Source organism: Rutidosis leptorrhynchoides, chromosome 7 (genome assembly GCF_046630445.1).
Source record: "Rutidosis leptorrhynchoides isolate AG116_Rl617_1_P2 chromosome 7, CSIRO_AGI_Rlap_v1, whole genome shotgun sequence".
Lineage (NCBI taxonomy): Eukaryota > Viridiplantae > Streptophyta > Magnoliopsida > Asterales > Asteraceae > Rutidosis > Rutidosis leptorrhynchoides.
In genome coordinates, this window is record NC_092339.1 from 137,273,420 (window position 1) to 137,289,429 (window position 16,010).

Consider the following 16,010-nt stretch of genomic DNA (forward strand, 5'->3'; position numbering starts at 1 on the left):
TATTAAAAGAGAGTAAAAATAATATTTTTAAAATAATAAAAAAATAATAAAAGTCAAGAAACACACGTTGCTTTTCATGTTTCTTTCCAACCGACACCTCATAAACGCCTCAAAGAAACGCCCCACTGCGGATAAATTCAGGCCTTTGTTTTTGCCACATCATAAATCAACGGCGTTTGTATAGCCCGATACAAGTGGTCTAATTCAACTCTAAATGATTTAACGCATATTATTAAATGATTATCATTTGGCATTGATATGTTATGAACAAACATACTAAATGTTGAATAGATCAGTATAACCATCCAAATAAACACACCCATAATGAGTTAACAATTCGAATGATACTTTGAGCCATACTATTAAGAAACCGTGATCGTTTTCTTGCTTGAGAATTAACCGTTCATTTTTTTTAAATAATATTTTATTTCACAAATACTATACAAACAAGTTTTTTTTTTTTTCTTCTTTTAACAGCAAGAATTTTATTAAAAAACGAAACAAATGTACATGAGCAATTGAAATTGAAAGCTCTAACACGAAAAGATACACGACAACAAGACCAACCCGAAAATTTATATGAAACAAAATGGCTTGAGATACAAAGGTTGCAACTCAAACACCAACATCTAAAAAACTAAGGACTCGAAAGATACATAGCCGGATTTGAGAGCCAAGTGAGCCAGTCGAATTTCCTATTCTTCAATGTATTAAAATCCACTCGAATGATTTTATTTGGATCTCATTGAGAGCGGCCGGGCAATTTCAACTTTTACCTTGGAACACCGTATTATTCCGGTTTTTCCAAATGAGATAAACACTAATCCATAACAATGCTTGCCAAACTTTTGTACCGAAAGATGACATATTCCTCGAACTATCTCCATGGGCAATTTCAGATAAACTAAACTTTGAAAAGTTACCCATATTCCACCATTTAAAAACACGATCACAAACATCCAACGCATGCTTGCAAAAAATAAGAGAATGATCCACGAATTCTAAATCGTCATTGTAGAGTGGACACCTTACACTATGTAAATCTATACCCCTTTTATCTAGTTCAAGCTTGACGGGAAGTCTTTTTTTAATTGCCCGCCAAACGAAAACTTCAACTTTTTTGGGGGCAAGATTACGCAAGGTGCCAGTTGGTGAACTGCTCGAACTTAGTACATGTTCGTCGATTGCATTTGACAGAACCTTCACACTAAACAGCCCGTCCGCAGTACCTGACCAATTCCATTTATCCTGCTGGTTTCCATCAAGAGTGACAGAAGATAACAAGGACATGAGGTTTTCGAAATCGCCAAGTGCTCGACCAGCAAGTTGTCTTCTCCAATTCCAAACCAGTCTGCTGTCTGTGAAACGATTTATAACAGTAATATCAGGGAGCTCGTCAAGCCTAAGAAGTCTTGGAAATAAAACGCTTAGTTTGTTGTCGCCGATCCAATGCTCATGCCAAAAAGACGTCAAGCTTCCATCTCCTATTATTTTGGAGAATGAATTCTTGAATTGAACGTTATTTTCTTCGATTGTATTACCTGCAAGAACAATAGTGTGCCAAACTCCTTTTGTTGAAAGGTGATTAAAACCACTTTCCACCTCAAGGCCACCACACGAACCATGGATGCTACGAATAATTTTGAACCAAAGTGAGTTAGTTTCGGTTTTGAACCTTCACCACCACTTTTCCAACAAAGCAAAGTTTTTACTATTTAAGGACCCGATATTTAACCCCCCCAATTCCCGTATGAATTAATGACACAATCCCATTTAACCCAAGAGATTTTGGACTCCGACCCCGAACCCCCCAAAAGAAATTTTGTCTCACACTCTCAAGTAATTTTATCACAAAAGGCGGAGCACGGTAGAGTGAGAAGTAGTACAACGGTAGACTCGAAAGAATCGATTTAATGAGCACTAATCTTCCCCCAAAAGACATCGATCTTTTCTTCCAACCCGAAAGTCTATTTTTAAATTTTTCAATTACTAAACGCCAATCATTTAATTTCTTCATCCTTGTACCGATGGGTAACCCGAGGTATATGAAAAGAAACCCCCCGATTTAGCATCCCATATGTTGAGAAATATTTTCCAATTCCGTTCTATCTCTGCCAACCCCGAAAACACAACTCTTTTGAAAATTAACCTTTAGGCCCGATGCAAGTTCGGAACACTTGAGTAGGATCATAAGGTTGTGTGCGTTTAGATGACTCCAATCGCCAAAGAAAATGGTATCATTCGCATATTGAAGATGCGAGATTAATACCTTATTATGCCTGACTTCAACACCCTTGAAAAGGCCTTTTTCTATTGCAGCTTTTGTAAGAATATTTAGACCTTCCGCCGCAAGAAGGAAAAGAAATGGGGAAAGGGGATAGCCTTGCCTCACCCCTCTTCCAAGAGAGAATTCGTTAGTTGGAGCATCGTTAACGAGAATTGAGATTGAAGCCGAAGTGAGGCATGATAAGATCCACTTCATCCATTTGCAACCAAAGCCCATGGACTTCATGACTTCAAGTAAAAAGTTCCATTTTAGACTATCAAACGCTTTCTCAAAATCGACTTTAAATAAGAAACTTTTCTTTTTATTTGTTTTAAGGAAATCAACCATCTCGTTTGCAATTAACGCGCCATCACTTTGTTCTATTCCAACAAGCAAAGGTAAAACTTTTCGGAGCCAGTTGGAAAGAATTTTGGACACAATATTATAATAGCTACCGATTAGGCTAATTGGTCTATAATCTCCAAGTCCCATCGGGTCATTCTTTTCAGGAACCAAAGTCACGAACGAAGCATTACACCCTCTTGATATTTCCCACTTTTCCCAAAACCAATCGATCGCATCAACAAGATCTTTAATTAACTCCCAAATTTTTTTAAAGAGTCTCATATTGAAACCATCCGGGCCGGGCGCCTTTGTGCTACCATAGTCATTAACAGCTTCAAATATTTCGGATTCTAAGAAACTGATTTCAAGCATTGCTGCTTCGGCACTTGATATACTAGGATTAATAAGATCTCCCAATGATGGCCGCATTATGTCAGGCTCGGTAAAGATGCAACTGAAATGTCTATATGTTTCGGCTTTAACATCACTAGGATTATCATTCCATGAACCATTGATGGTGAGACCACGAATGTTACAACGATTGTATTTGTTTCAGATTATTGAGTAAAAAAACTTTGTATTTTCGTCTCCCTCAAGTGCCCAACGTACCCGTGCCTTTTGTTTGAGCATAACGGTTTTGAGATTTTCTTTTTCTATCCAATCTTTTCTTGCTATTTTCCAAGTTTCCATCTCTTCAGCGTTGATATTACCTGTTTCTGCCTTCAGTTCCAAGGTTACGGCAATGTTTTTTTGGACTTCTATTTCGTTATCAATCATACCAAATGTATCTTTGCTCCATAACTTGAGAGCACTTTTAACAGCCTTGAGTTTATTTAAGAAGTTTCTGTCTTTCCTTGTACCTGAAACACTGACCGAATTCCAAGCATCCGAAATTACCTTATCAACACCATTATGATCTAACCAAACATCGAACACCTTGAAGGGCGTGGGACCATAATATTTTTCTTCATTTTTGAGGACGATAGGACAATGGTCAGACTCGTTTCTTTCTAACGCTACAGCCAAGATGTTTTCCCACGATTGATAAAAATTTTCGGTTACTAAAAAACGGCCGATTTTGCTAAACTTGATCCCGTCGTCAAATGCTCTACCTCCTAGTGGAATATCTAAAAATGTGATGATCATATCATTAAACTTTCTAGCCCGATTAACAACAAACTCGCAATTGAATCTTTCGGTCTTATCTCTCACTTCATTAAAATCACCACATTCTACCCAAGCTTCATCACTACCCGAAACTAACCCAGATATTGAATACCATAAAATCTGCTTCTTTAATCACCTTTCAACAAAAGGCGTGCGTGTTTTTTCTGCAAATAATAAAAAGTAACAACGGAATTTCAATGTAAAAATTATATCCTTAACAGTTTGAAATATTTGGTGCAAGCCATAACACATAGGTATTGTCTAGTACAAGCAGCCCATAATGAGACAATGAAGTACATCAATTTATGGTAATAGGGTTCATGGAAGCTTGTATTTCTTCTAGTGTCCGACCTTTGGTTTCCGGTACTAATTTTGCAACGAACAAGATGGTTAACCCACATATGGTCGAGAAGAAGAAAAAAGTTCCTGGAACAACAGATAACTATTAACTTGATGTGCAACTTAAAAATTGCGCGTCGACAGAAAATGATAAGCATGAGAAAAGACCTTCACTGCTGTACATCATCAGAAAATTAAATGCATACGAAACAACCCAAGCGCTAAACCAGTTGAGTACTGTCACCAGGCTGCCAGCTGACCCCTTAATGTTCATAGGAAAGATCTGAAGCAAAATACGTATTATGATAAGAAATTATTGAATATACAGTTATATTACTTACCATTTGCATATAAATATATTTTCTCATGTCAATATGAATATATAGTAACATGTATAATGAAAGCCAAACCTCAGACATAATGACCCATGGGATCCCTCCCAATCCCAATGAAAAAGAACCTGCAAATACCTGCTTAGACAGATGCACTTAATTTTATAAGTACTACTTAACGACAAAGAAATGACGCCGATCAGATCCAACGTGGCACAAACATGACTCCCACGACGACCAGTGGCGGAACTTGTAGATCTTAAGATTGGGGCGGAAATAATAACTTAGGGAGCGAATAGTAAAATAAAAGAATTACCTCGAAAAATTATAAATAGTACACTAGAATTTTTTTTGCATGTTGGGCGAGTACCCCCTCCCTTTGAGTACCACTAAATTTCGCCATTGCCCACAACACCTTTTACGCGGTGTAATATTTGACGAAAAGTGGTCCGTCATTAATAAAGGTAACGGGAAAAAATGACATCCCACAACCAATCAGATTAAACACATCACCTTTATAACAGTATATTATTTCCTTTTCACCCAACTCTTGATCATATTTTGTCACATCACCCAAAACCTTCCCACGACACTAATCCATAACATCTCTCCAAGAAATGACATTGCCACGTCACAATCACCATAACTAACGGGTGGTCTTCTTCTTACACATTTGATAATGTTAAAAGAAAATAGAGCTAGTAAACGTAGAAAGACATTACCAATACCCCAACTAGTGCTAAAATGGGGCTTAAATCCTTATTCTCTTGAAGGTCCTGCAGTCACAAACTAAAGTTTTCTATAAATTTTTAGCAAGTAAATAAACTAAAGTAGGGATCAAAATTTACGTAAATACAATAACCTGTAGCAAGAACGATATCCCCGTGATGAAACAACCTAAGCATGTTCCAGCAGCAGAAATCTTAAGGAAAAAATAAATGATATTTCAGGGATATCAGTATTTTTAACCTTTTGATGATGTGCAGCATAAAACTTAGTTATTTATATGATGCATACAGTTACATACTCTTATTGACTGTTATAGCACAAATGACTATATGAGACATAATATTAGTTTATAAGAAGATGGATGAAGTATTTGTTAATGTAGGATGTAATCCGTACCATGAGTAGTGGCCGTCTGCCAGAAACATCCATCAAAAGTACACCTAATAAGCTAAAAGAAACCTGCTAAACATTATACTGTTATACACATAACCGGAAAAAAAAGGAATTTTTTTTTAATATAGCGGCTAATACGGAGCATGATTAACCTGAACAATAACCATTGCTATTGATCCAATGCTACCTGAAAAACCTGCAAATACCAACATAATCATCTTTCTCAACCAACATCCAAGTACTACTCAAGATCTTAAAAGATATTTATCTGTAAACAAAAATTGAAAAAAAAAAAAGATCTGAGAAGGCCTAAAGTAACATTCTTTAGGCCTAGAGTTAGGGTGTGTTTGGATGAACTAGCTGGTAGCTGGAACTTATTTTTTTGTAAGTGCTTGGTAAAGTAAGTAGAGCTGGAAGCTTTATGTTGTGAAATGACTTAAAAGAACAAAGTATAAAATTCTAAAATAATATATTGAAGGGCTTTTTAGAAACTTTATGTTTCATAAGCTAGTTGAGAAGAACTTTATTTTTAACCTCTACAATTTAAATAAGCTATATAATTTTTTTAATACGCTTAAAATCATAAGCTTCTTAAAATCATAAGCTCTTTAAAACCATAAGCTCTACTTTTTAAGCTCCTATAAGCTGTACTTTAGTGTCATACACACACACACCCTTACTTAAGATCTTAAAAAGTATTTATATCAATATTTTTTTTTTCCCATCAACTCTTCATTTAGTCACACCAATACACTATCATAATGATATAAACAAAATGTACAAATGGTCCTGTTACATATAAGATATAAAATTATAGTTTTAAGTTACATCCTTACCAGCAGATATAAAGATGGAATTCACATAAGATGCAATAGCACTCACACCTCCAAATTGCTGCATTACCATAAGTCCAACTCCGACCTACAACATAATTATAACTATAAGAACTGAACCCCGAAATATCAGATAACGTAGGATATAGAAACGGCCAGAATACTTACGATGAGAGATTTGGCATATTCCGGTTGGAACAAATCAAAGAATTTAGCTTCTGACAGCAGATGAAGTTTTTCTGTATAATCCTGTCCCACATGATAATTAAATAGCAATTGACAATTTGTATTAACTAATTATTAAAGCTCATCACATTCTAATAACTTTGTCAACAAAAAGAATTGTCACCAAAAGTGATTATTCGAGTAAAACGACGCAATGATGTTACTCTGATTTCAAAAAAAAAAAAAAAACGAACTGATATCGAAGGTGAAAATTCAAAATAAGGAAGTTACTCTGATTTCAACGGCTTCTTCGATTATTTCTGCATTCGCTCCCCTTAATCGGTGTAAAGCAGACTCACAGTCTTTCCATTGACCATTTTTCGCCTGCAAAAAACTATCTATCATCACTCACATATATAAACATTTTTTCTTGGATTATTTAATTATGCTACAAACATTAATAGCTTTGCAACCAACTTACAAGCCATCTAGGAGATTCCGGAATGAAAAAAAGGCCGATAATCTGTAGAATACATGGAATGGTTCCTGTAAACAGATAGTAAAAATCTGTCTAATCAGAATATTTTCAGGAATCTGAAGATTTTATTAATTTTTTTAACGGAAAAATTACTATACCAACTAGAGCTAGTGTGCGCCACGGAACGACAATTCCAATAAGCCACATCATAGATAATCCAATAGATGTCATCAGCTGTAAATGGTAGTATTATGAAATGAAATTCTAAAGATGAACTATTAACATTAAAATTAAAATTAAAGTTATTAGGGGTTTTTTTTATTACCTGATTAACAGTGGTAAACGCTCCACGGAGATTTTGAGGTGTTATTTCTGCTATATATACTGGTACCTGTTCAGTTATTCAAAACATAGACGTTACAAAGTCAAAGAATCGAGAAAGTAGTTTTTAAAGAAATAAAGAGCATCTTTAACTACCACGTAGGATATAATCCCGATTCCGCATCCTAATGATAGCCTTCCAACATTTAGTAACCATGAAACCTAATATCCAAAATTACTCAATTATAAAAGCTATTAGATGAAAGAAACTCTAATATAAGTCAAAAGGCTTAAAATACTTTCTTTTAGAAAAAGATGAGAGGAAGAAGTTTTTTTTTTTTTTTAATTTTTTTAATTTTTTTTTTTTTTTTTTGAGTGGCAATGAGAGGAAGAAGAATTGCCTGCAAATACAAAATTGCTAACCACCCAACCAAACAGAACATTTCAGCCAGGCCCATAGTCTGTATAGCACATCAAATTACACAGTTAGAGAATTATTGTTATTATAGGAGATGAAAATGGAACTTGAATACTGCAAGAAAAATTTACGGAGTACGTAGTAGTGGTAATAACAGCAAGAGTTACCTTTCTCCTTCCAAGTTGATCAGCAATCTTTCCACTCATAACTGCACCTACCATTGCTCCAATCGTTAATATTGAGCTGAAAACCGAGTACTGCAAGTAACATAAAAAAAAAAAAAAAAGATGACAAAACTCCAAAACACAAAAATGTTAAAGCTATACAAAATACAACTAGCACTTCAATATTTGAATCTAACATTTAGTATTGAGTCACAAATGCAAAGGGAACTTGCAAGTTTGCATTCTTCACCATGATGTTAAAATTAAAAAGGCATCAAGATCAGCATGGTTGCAACTTGCAACTTGCAAACGACCATGTCTCATGCCTCATGCCGTTGCGGTGGTTTGGTGACTAATTTGTCCCGTCTCCGTGTCGACCATCTCGGTGAAAAACACAAAAATACAAATTGGTGACTATCGGTCAAAAGTTGGGCCAGAGTCGGGAAAAGTCGGTCAAAAGTCAGAAAGTCGGTCAAATCAGTCAAAAATGTCATATTTTAGTTTGATAGCGATTATAGGTACATATTAGTCAAGAAAGTTCTTGGCTTTAAAATATGTATATAAATATATATTAATATATTTGAAAGTCAACATTGGTCGGTGTTGGTCTCGAACCCCCGGCTCGACCCTAAAAAGTCCCGACTGTCTCGCGCATTTATCAACCTTGGGTATGTTTAGCGAAACTGGGTTTTAGCTGGTAGATGTTAACTTTTTGGATATATATATATATATATATATATATATATTTTAGTATTTGGTAGAGTAGTTGAATCTGTTAAATAAAGAGTAAAATGACAAAAACTAGAAGCCAAAAGTTAAATGTTATATCTAGTAGCTTTTAGGTTTTTTTCCTCTGTCTAAAAGCTTTAAGCTCCTTTGATCAAACGGAGCTTTATATTAAATATGAGCTTTTTTAAAAGAGCTAAAAGCTCTTAAAAGCTCTGCGCCAAACATACCCCTTGAGGATCATGCTAGAAAATTTCATCTTAGAGCACAAACATGGAAAAAAACCTGACAGAGATTCATAGTCATATTCGACGTTTTGTCTAAACTCGCCACTTGGTAACAAATGTTACAAATTCTTAGACTACAGGCCAGGTTGGAGATCTCAGATCTCGGGGAGATCTCGTTTGGACATTTTCAGGGAGATCTCGGCATCTCGGAAAAATTTCGGGGAGATCTCCGGCGTTGACTTACGTTGACTTTTTAGTTTTTATAATATAAATATATATATAAATAAATAAATATATTTACATTTATATACATTTTTACGAAATTTTACAAATAAATCGAAGAAATGAGTTAAAAAATCCAAAAAATTACGAGATATTATGAGAAAATTCGAGAAATGAGCGAGAAAATTCGAGAAATCGTGACTTTGACCAAGTTTGACCCCGTTGACCTAGAAATCTCGGGAGATGGACATCTCTTCTCGGCGGCCTTCCGAAAATGAGATCTCGGGGAGAAATAAGGAGATTTACAACACTGACTACAGATAATGTATATATGTTAATATGATGCTTTGTTTTTTTTTTTTTTCATGCTTGCTAAAAAAATTAAACTTAGCATCGCGCCTAGATATATACAAGTATACACTACTACACTTCTTAAATAACAGTAATGCAACAATTTTTTTTTTTTGCTCACAATATGACAAATTACCTCTTCCAAAGATAAATTAAGGTCTTCCATTATTCCACTTTGAGCTGGAGATGAAAAGCCAACCTATATATGTATCCATCACACACCATTAGTTACTTGTTGAACCAAGCTAACATTAACATACCTTCTAATTACTGTAATGCTAAAACCAATTTGATTGGTCCCATTATATTAAGTTACATACCTTCTAAACAATATTTAATTAAACAAATTTTGATTAATTGCTATTGACATATAAATTACGAAGTATGTATTCTGTTCTTTCGTAACGTGCAGCGAAACGCGCACCTCCCATAACTCGTGTATTCTAATTTGTGTAGTAGATATGATGTCTGGTTTTTGTAGTTACTCTACTATATCAGCATATATATAAGTACATTAATGATGCACATACTTGTTGGGTTTTTAATGGGTTTTCAAATATGAGGAATATTATAGTCCAAGCCCAAAGCCTAACAATTAGGACCATATGCAAGTTTGACTTGGTCTTGCATATTAGGGCATATATATACTCAAGTTGCAGCCACTTTGATCATTCAAGAGAGGAGAGGCTAAGAAAAAAGAGAAAAACCCCAAATCCTGTCTACACTTACAGCATCTCAGAAAAGAGACGATCCACGGAGATCCGACCATTGAATATTCACCATTTTTGGACAGCGTATTCCTTACATCTGGGCCAAGGTTTTCATCCGTTGAATTTGTCTAAGTAGGACTGTAGCGTGAATTAGAGCTACTAGAACAGCATCGGATTTTTGGGTGAAGTTCTTCCTTTTTGTCTTTAATTATTTCATATACTTGTCGATTGTTCTTGTTCAAGAGTATGATGATGTTGTATGCCTCTAGTTGATCTAGAGAAGGATTATTTTATTGCTCTCTTGTTGGTGATAGTAGAATTTAAGTGACCTACGGGTCCCGTGATTTTTACTCTCGATTTTGAGAGGTTTTTTCACGTAAAAAGCTCGTGTCTTTGTGTTTGCTCAATTATACTTTAGATTGTTGATTTCGGGGTTGATTTGAATTGAATTTGATATAGTTTATTTGTTAGCATCCTCACGGTTTCATACGGGTCGGGAAATATTTGTCAAACGGATGTTTGTTTCCGCTTTGTAGATTGTCCGTTGTGATTTATTTTCCCATCAAATTGGTATCAAGAGCTAGGTTATTTGATTTGACTTTTATGAAATATGGAAGCTAATACAAGTAAAATGATTATTTTAAATGGTTTAAATTATCATGTTTGGAAGGTAAAATAGAGGATCTTCTTTATGTGAAAGATTATTATTTACCTATTTTCACTGAGGGTATGCTTAAGGGTAAGTATGAAGCTCAATGGAAAATTTTGCATAGACAGGTATGTGGGTATATTCGGCAGTGGTTGATGATAATTTTGTGAACCATATCAGCGGGGATAATGATGCTAAAGCCTTATGGAAAAAGCTTGAGCAGTTATATGAAAGGAAGACTGGGAATAACAAGTTATTCTTAATTAAGCAGATTATGGATTTGAAGTATCATGATGGGACTCCTATTACAGATCACTTAAATGTATTTCAGGGTATTATAAATCAGATTGCAGGAATGGATATCAAGTTTAAGGATGAGGTTCAAGGCCTTTGGTTACTTGGTACATTACCGGACTCTTGGGAGACTTTTAGGACATCATTGTCCAACTCTGCACCTAATGGTACTATCACCATGGAATTGGCTAAAGGTAATCTATTGAATGAAGAGATGAGAAGAAAGTCACAAGATTCCTCTTCACAGTCAGATATCTTGGTCACAGAAACGCGGAGGAGAAGTCATAGTAGTGGTCAGGGTAAAAGAGGAAATCATCGTAGCAACTCAAGCAAAGGTAAATTTGCTAATGTTGAGTGTTATAATTGTAATGAAAAGGGGCACACAAAGTGGTATTGTCCAAAGTCCAAGAACGAGAAAAAAAAGCATATGACAAGAATAAACAAAAGAAAAGTGATGGTGGTGATGATAAGGTTGAAGTTAATGCTATCACGGATGAGTTCTTTGTTTGTATTGATTATGATATGATCAATCTTACTCATGATGACACGAGTTGGATTGTTAAGAGTGGTGCTACATGTCATGTTGCAACATGTAGAGACCACTACTCATCTTACACTCCGGGTGACTATGAATTTGCTAGGATGCGTAACCAGGTTATCAAAAATCGTTGGTATTGGTGATGTTTGTTTGAAATTTGACACGGGGATGGATTTGGTTTTGCATAATGTAAAACATGTTCTAGATGTGAGACTTAATGTCATTTCAACAGGTATTCTTGATGATGATGGTTATCATAGCGGTTTTGGTAATGGTATTTGGAAACTAATTCTTGGTTCTATGATAGTGGGAAGAGGCAAGGAAGACTCATGATTATACATTACGCGTCCGAAGATTCTCCAGAACATTGTTAACGTTGTGGACAATGTTGACTCTACTGATTTGTGGCATAAAAGACTTAGCCACATGAGTGAAAAGGGGATGTCTATCTTGTTTAAGAAGAATGTGTTGTCGGGTATTAGTGATATTAATTTGAGTAAGTGCTCTCACTGTTTGGCAGGGAAACAGACCAGAGTTGTGTTTAAAAGTCATTCTCCTTTTCGAATGGAGAACGTACTTGACCTAGTACATTCGGATGTTTGTGGGCCTATGACGATTATGACACTTGGTGGATGTTCCTACTTTGTTACATTCATTGATGATCATTCCAGGAAGGTGTGGGTTTACACCTAAAAGTCAAAGGATCAAGTATTTGAGAAGTTTAAGGAATTTCATGCCCTAGTTGAAAGGCAAACGGGGAAGAAGCTTAAGTGTATTTGGACTGATAATGGCGGCGAATACATTGGAAGATTTAATGCTTATTGTAAGGAGAATGGTATCCGGCATAAGAAGACTCCTACAAAGACACCTTAGTTGAATGGCTTAGCAGAGAGGATGAACAGAACTTTGTTTGAAAGAGTCAGATGTTTGCTTTCACATGCAGGGTTACCTGGTTCCTCTTGGGGTGAGGCTTTGAATACGGCGGTTCATATTATTAATCTAACTCCATGTGTTCCTTTGCGTTTTGATGTTCTTAACAGGGTTTGGAACGGCAAAGACGTTTCTTACCACCAGTTATGTGTCTTTGGATGTAAGAAATTTGTTCATGTTCCTAAAGATGAGAGGTCAAAGCTTGATATGAAGTCTAAACCATGTGTATTCCTCGGCTATGGTGAAGATGATTTGGGGTACAGGTTGTATGATCCAGTTCAGAAGAAACTTATGCGAAGCCGAGATGTTGTGTTTTCTGAAGATCAGATGTTGAAAGATGTTGAGAAGACAGAGACAGAGTCAGTTCGTTAACATAGTCCTGATCTTGCTGATTTGGATCTGGTTATTCCACAAAATGTTGATTCACATGTTGGAGATGATGTTCATGATAATGAACATGGTACTGATGATAATGATGCTCCGGAGCAGGTGGCGATTCCAGTACCAGATATTCCCCCATTTATCCCACTTAGGCGGTCTACCCGAGACCGTCATCCTTCTGTTAGATATTCTGCTAATGAGTATGTATTACTCACTGATGGGGGAGAGCCAGAGTGTTATGCAGAAGCTGTAAAAGATGAGCATAAGAAGGAGTGGGCTGAAGCCATGCAAGATGAAATGAATTCCTTACAAGAGAACAATATGTATGAGCTGGTGAAGTTACCTAAAGGCAAGAGAGCTTTGAGAAACAAATCGGTTTTCAAACTTAAGCCAGAAGAGCATACTTCTAAATCAAGGTACAAAGCTAGGTTAGTTATCAAAGGATTCAGCCAGAAAAAGGGTATTGATTTTGAGGAGATTTTCTCACCGGTGTGAAGATGGGATCTATCCGAGTGGTTCTTGGGTTAGCTGCTAGTCTTGATTTTGAGGTTGAACAAATGGATGTCAATACTGCTTTCCTTCACGGTGATTTGGATAAGGAAATCTACATGGTGCAACCTGAAGAGTTTCAGGTTAAGGGTAAAGAAGATTATGTTTGTAGACTACAAAAAGGTGTATATGGGTTGAAGCAAACACCGAGACAGTGGTATAAGAAGTTTGAGTCAGTTATAGGAAAGCAAGTGTGACGACCCGGGAATTTAGGACCAAATTTAAACTTTAATCTTTATATGTTTCCGACACGATAAGCAAATTCAAGTATGTTGAGTCTCGAAAACTTTGAACTGTATTCATGTAAGCATTTGATCTTTGACTATTCCCGACGATTCACGAACCTCGGTGTGTAAATAAATATGTAAATGTATATGAATTCTATACATAAGTAATATTGTTATATATATATATATATATATATATATATATATATATATATATATATATATATATATATATATATATATATATATATATATATATATATATATATATATATATATATATATATATATATATATATATATATATATATATATATATATAACTAACAAATATTAAAGATTTAATAAATTATAGATATTACATAATAAATGGTACTATATTAAAATATAAGTACAAGTTTGAATAAAATTGATGTATTAATATGATTATCATTACTTTCATTATAATTATTTTTGTTAATATTAATATTAATAAATGAATTAGTAACATTATTACAATATTACTTCTAATATAAAATATGTAAATATTAAAAATTTTGATATGTATAAGTAGTATTATTAATGTTATTATTATAGTATTAAAATTTTTATAACTAGAATTATTATTAGTATCATTATTATTATCACTTTAGTATCTTTATTATTAAATAAATTATTAAAGTTCTTAATTATCATTTATTATACCAAGTCTATTATCTATAATATTATTAGTAGTAGTAATATTATTAATATTATTAATATATTTGTTAATTAACAAAAACTTAAGAATTATATATACATATAAGCAGATATATATAACTAGATATATATATATATATATAAAAATGCAGATATCCATAAAAGCAGACATATAAATACGTTTATACATCTATATATCATCACAGATACAAAAATTTATATATAATACAATTATATACATATATATACAAGAAATATAAGTATTTGTTTCCTATTACCATCTCACTGTTTTAGAAATCCGATTTCCTGTCTCTAAGATTTGATTTCAGTCGACTACAACCAGTAAAATCCAAAATATAAAGGCAATTAATCATCTAAGTTGTTAGCAATCCATATCAACCTTTTTCTCATTTATTTGTTTATTTTTCTGTTTTCTGTAAATGCAAAACAAGACCACAACTCTTCTATATAAGATGCAACCACCTTCATCGTTCATTAACAAAACTTGCTGCAAATCTTAGGTTAGTAGACTGCTATATGTTTTATATAATACGTTCGTGTCTAAACGATGTTCTGATTGTAACCATCGATCACCATTCCATGTTCATTATCTTCAAACATCACCTTCACTACTTTTGTTTCCTGTTCGGTTCTAATTACTATCGTATTATCATCACCATACCTAATGTAAACACCACAACTCCAACATACACTAATCCACCACTCGATGTCATCTTGTTTCCTCTTCTGATTAATCACCACGACACCACCATTCACCATCTCTATTCAAACACCATTTGCAAGTACCACCTTGAAACCCAATCCCACGAAGAAGAATCATCACCACACCATCGTGATTATTATTTCTGTTTTATTACTGTTTACAGCCGGGAAACACACCCGTCCCTATATCTTTCTCTCACTATATCTCTCTCCTCACTCTCCTGTTAGAAAATCGTCGATAATCACCCTTGTTAACCATCAAACTATTGTTACTTCTCATCATTACTAAACCCAGAAAACAAAGAACCCTTATCGATCATTACTATTTCGATTAAGAAAACATAACCATCACACTTTGAAAATCGCCATCATCAAGAATCATCAACATCCCTTTTCACCTCCACAACACCCATTTAATCTCGATGCTTACTGTTTCTGTTAAAACGCAAAGATAACAAGATATGGGAATAAAGAACAATGATGATACCATTGTTAACGATGAAGGCTATGCTGCTACTACTGCGTGTATATTTTTTTTTCAACGAATTCTAAATATTATAGGTGATAATTCAATCGAAAAACCAAAAAAGATGATGTTTATACAGTGGGTCGGTTAGTGGGCAAGTGGTGAAGAAGACCCCACTCCTTTATATTATGTCAACATATTTAAAATGCAAGATTGAAACTTCAATAAACAATGCGTGATACAAGGAGTTAGCTACAGCATTATTTTTTTTTTATATTCGATCGGGCTTATGCTAACAACCAAACAGCCCACATAATTTTGGGCTTGTTAAGTTGTTAATATGTTGGGCCGTAAATTCTGTTTGTCTATTGGGTCGAAAGGTAGCAGTT

The 16,010-nt window shown here is 34.5% G+C and overlaps 3 protein-coding genes across 3 annotated transcripts in view; all 3 read right to left on the reverse strand.

Annotated features, from left to right (window-relative positions):
- Positions 1-765: 765 nt before the first annotated feature.
- On the reverse strand, positions 766-3,040 carry LOC139859628 (uncharacterized). The gene is made up of 2 exons (XM_071848407.1): positions 2,280-3,040; positions 766-1,630 (listed from the first exon to the last, which is right to left on the reverse strand). Exons 1-2 carry the CDS (start codon positions 3,038-3,040, stop codon positions 766-768), a joined length of 1,626 nt encoding a protein of 541 aa, XP_071704508.1.
- Positions 3,041-3,163: 123 nt separating this feature from the next.
- LOC139859629 (uncharacterized) lies at positions 3,164-3,757 on the reverse strand. The gene has a single exon (XM_071848408.1). It carries the CDS (start codon positions 3,755-3,757, stop codon positions 3,164-3,166), a length of 594 nt encoding a protein of 197 aa, XP_071704509.1.
- Positions 3,758-3,906: 149 nt separating this feature from the next.
- LOC139859630 (sugar transporter ERD6-like 5) overlaps positions 3,907-16,010 on the reverse strand; it is a 34,278-nt gene continuing 22,174 nt past the window's right edge. Inside the window, exons 2-18 of the mRNA XM_071848409.1 lie at positions 9,613-9,675; positions 7,954-8,043; positions 7,770-7,829; positions 7,525-7,590; positions 7,373-7,438; positions 7,206-7,281; positions 7,051-7,115; positions 6,861-6,953; positions 6,573-6,653; positions 6,408-6,492; positions 5,724-5,767; positions 5,575-5,637; positions 5,312-5,371; positions 5,172-5,225; positions 4,528-4,587; positions 4,286-4,400; positions 3,907-4,204 (exon numbers count right to left, since the gene is read on the reverse strand). Coding sequence (XP_071704510.1) covers positions 4,077-4,204; positions 4,286-4,400; positions 4,528-4,587; positions 5,172-5,225; positions 5,312-5,371; positions 5,575-5,637; positions 5,724-5,767; positions 6,408-6,492; positions 6,573-6,653; positions 6,861-6,953; positions 7,051-7,115; positions 7,206-7,281; positions 7,373-7,438; positions 7,525-7,590; positions 7,770-7,829; positions 7,954-8,043; positions 9,613-9,675 — 1,269 coding nt within the window. The 3' untranslated portion in view covers positions 3,907-4,076. The remainder of the gene's footprint in view (positions 4,205-4,285; positions 4,401-4,527; positions 4,588-5,171; positions 5,226-5,311; positions 5,372-5,574; positions 5,638-5,723; positions 5,768-6,407; positions 6,493-6,572; positions 6,654-6,860; positions 6,954-7,050; positions 7,116-7,205; positions 7,282-7,372; positions 7,439-7,524; positions 7,591-7,769; positions 7,830-7,953; positions 8,044-9,612; positions 9,676-16,010) is intronic.

What these genes read in the sequence shown, in the direction of transcription:
- LOC139859629 (XM_071848408.1), bottom strand. Translation starts at nt 3,757, where the DNA reads ATGATCATCACATTTTTAGATATTCCACTAGGAGGTAGAGCATTTGAC.
- LOC139859628 (XM_071848407.1), bottom strand. Translation starts at nt 3,040, where the DNA reads ATGCGGCCATCATTGGGAGATCTTATTAATCCTAGTATATCAAGTGCC. An exon ending in TTCAAGGGTGTTGAAGTCAG is followed by an intron (nt 1,631 to 2,279) that starts GCATAATAAGGT and finishes AATTATTCGTAG; the next exon opens with CATCCATGGTTCGTGTGGTG.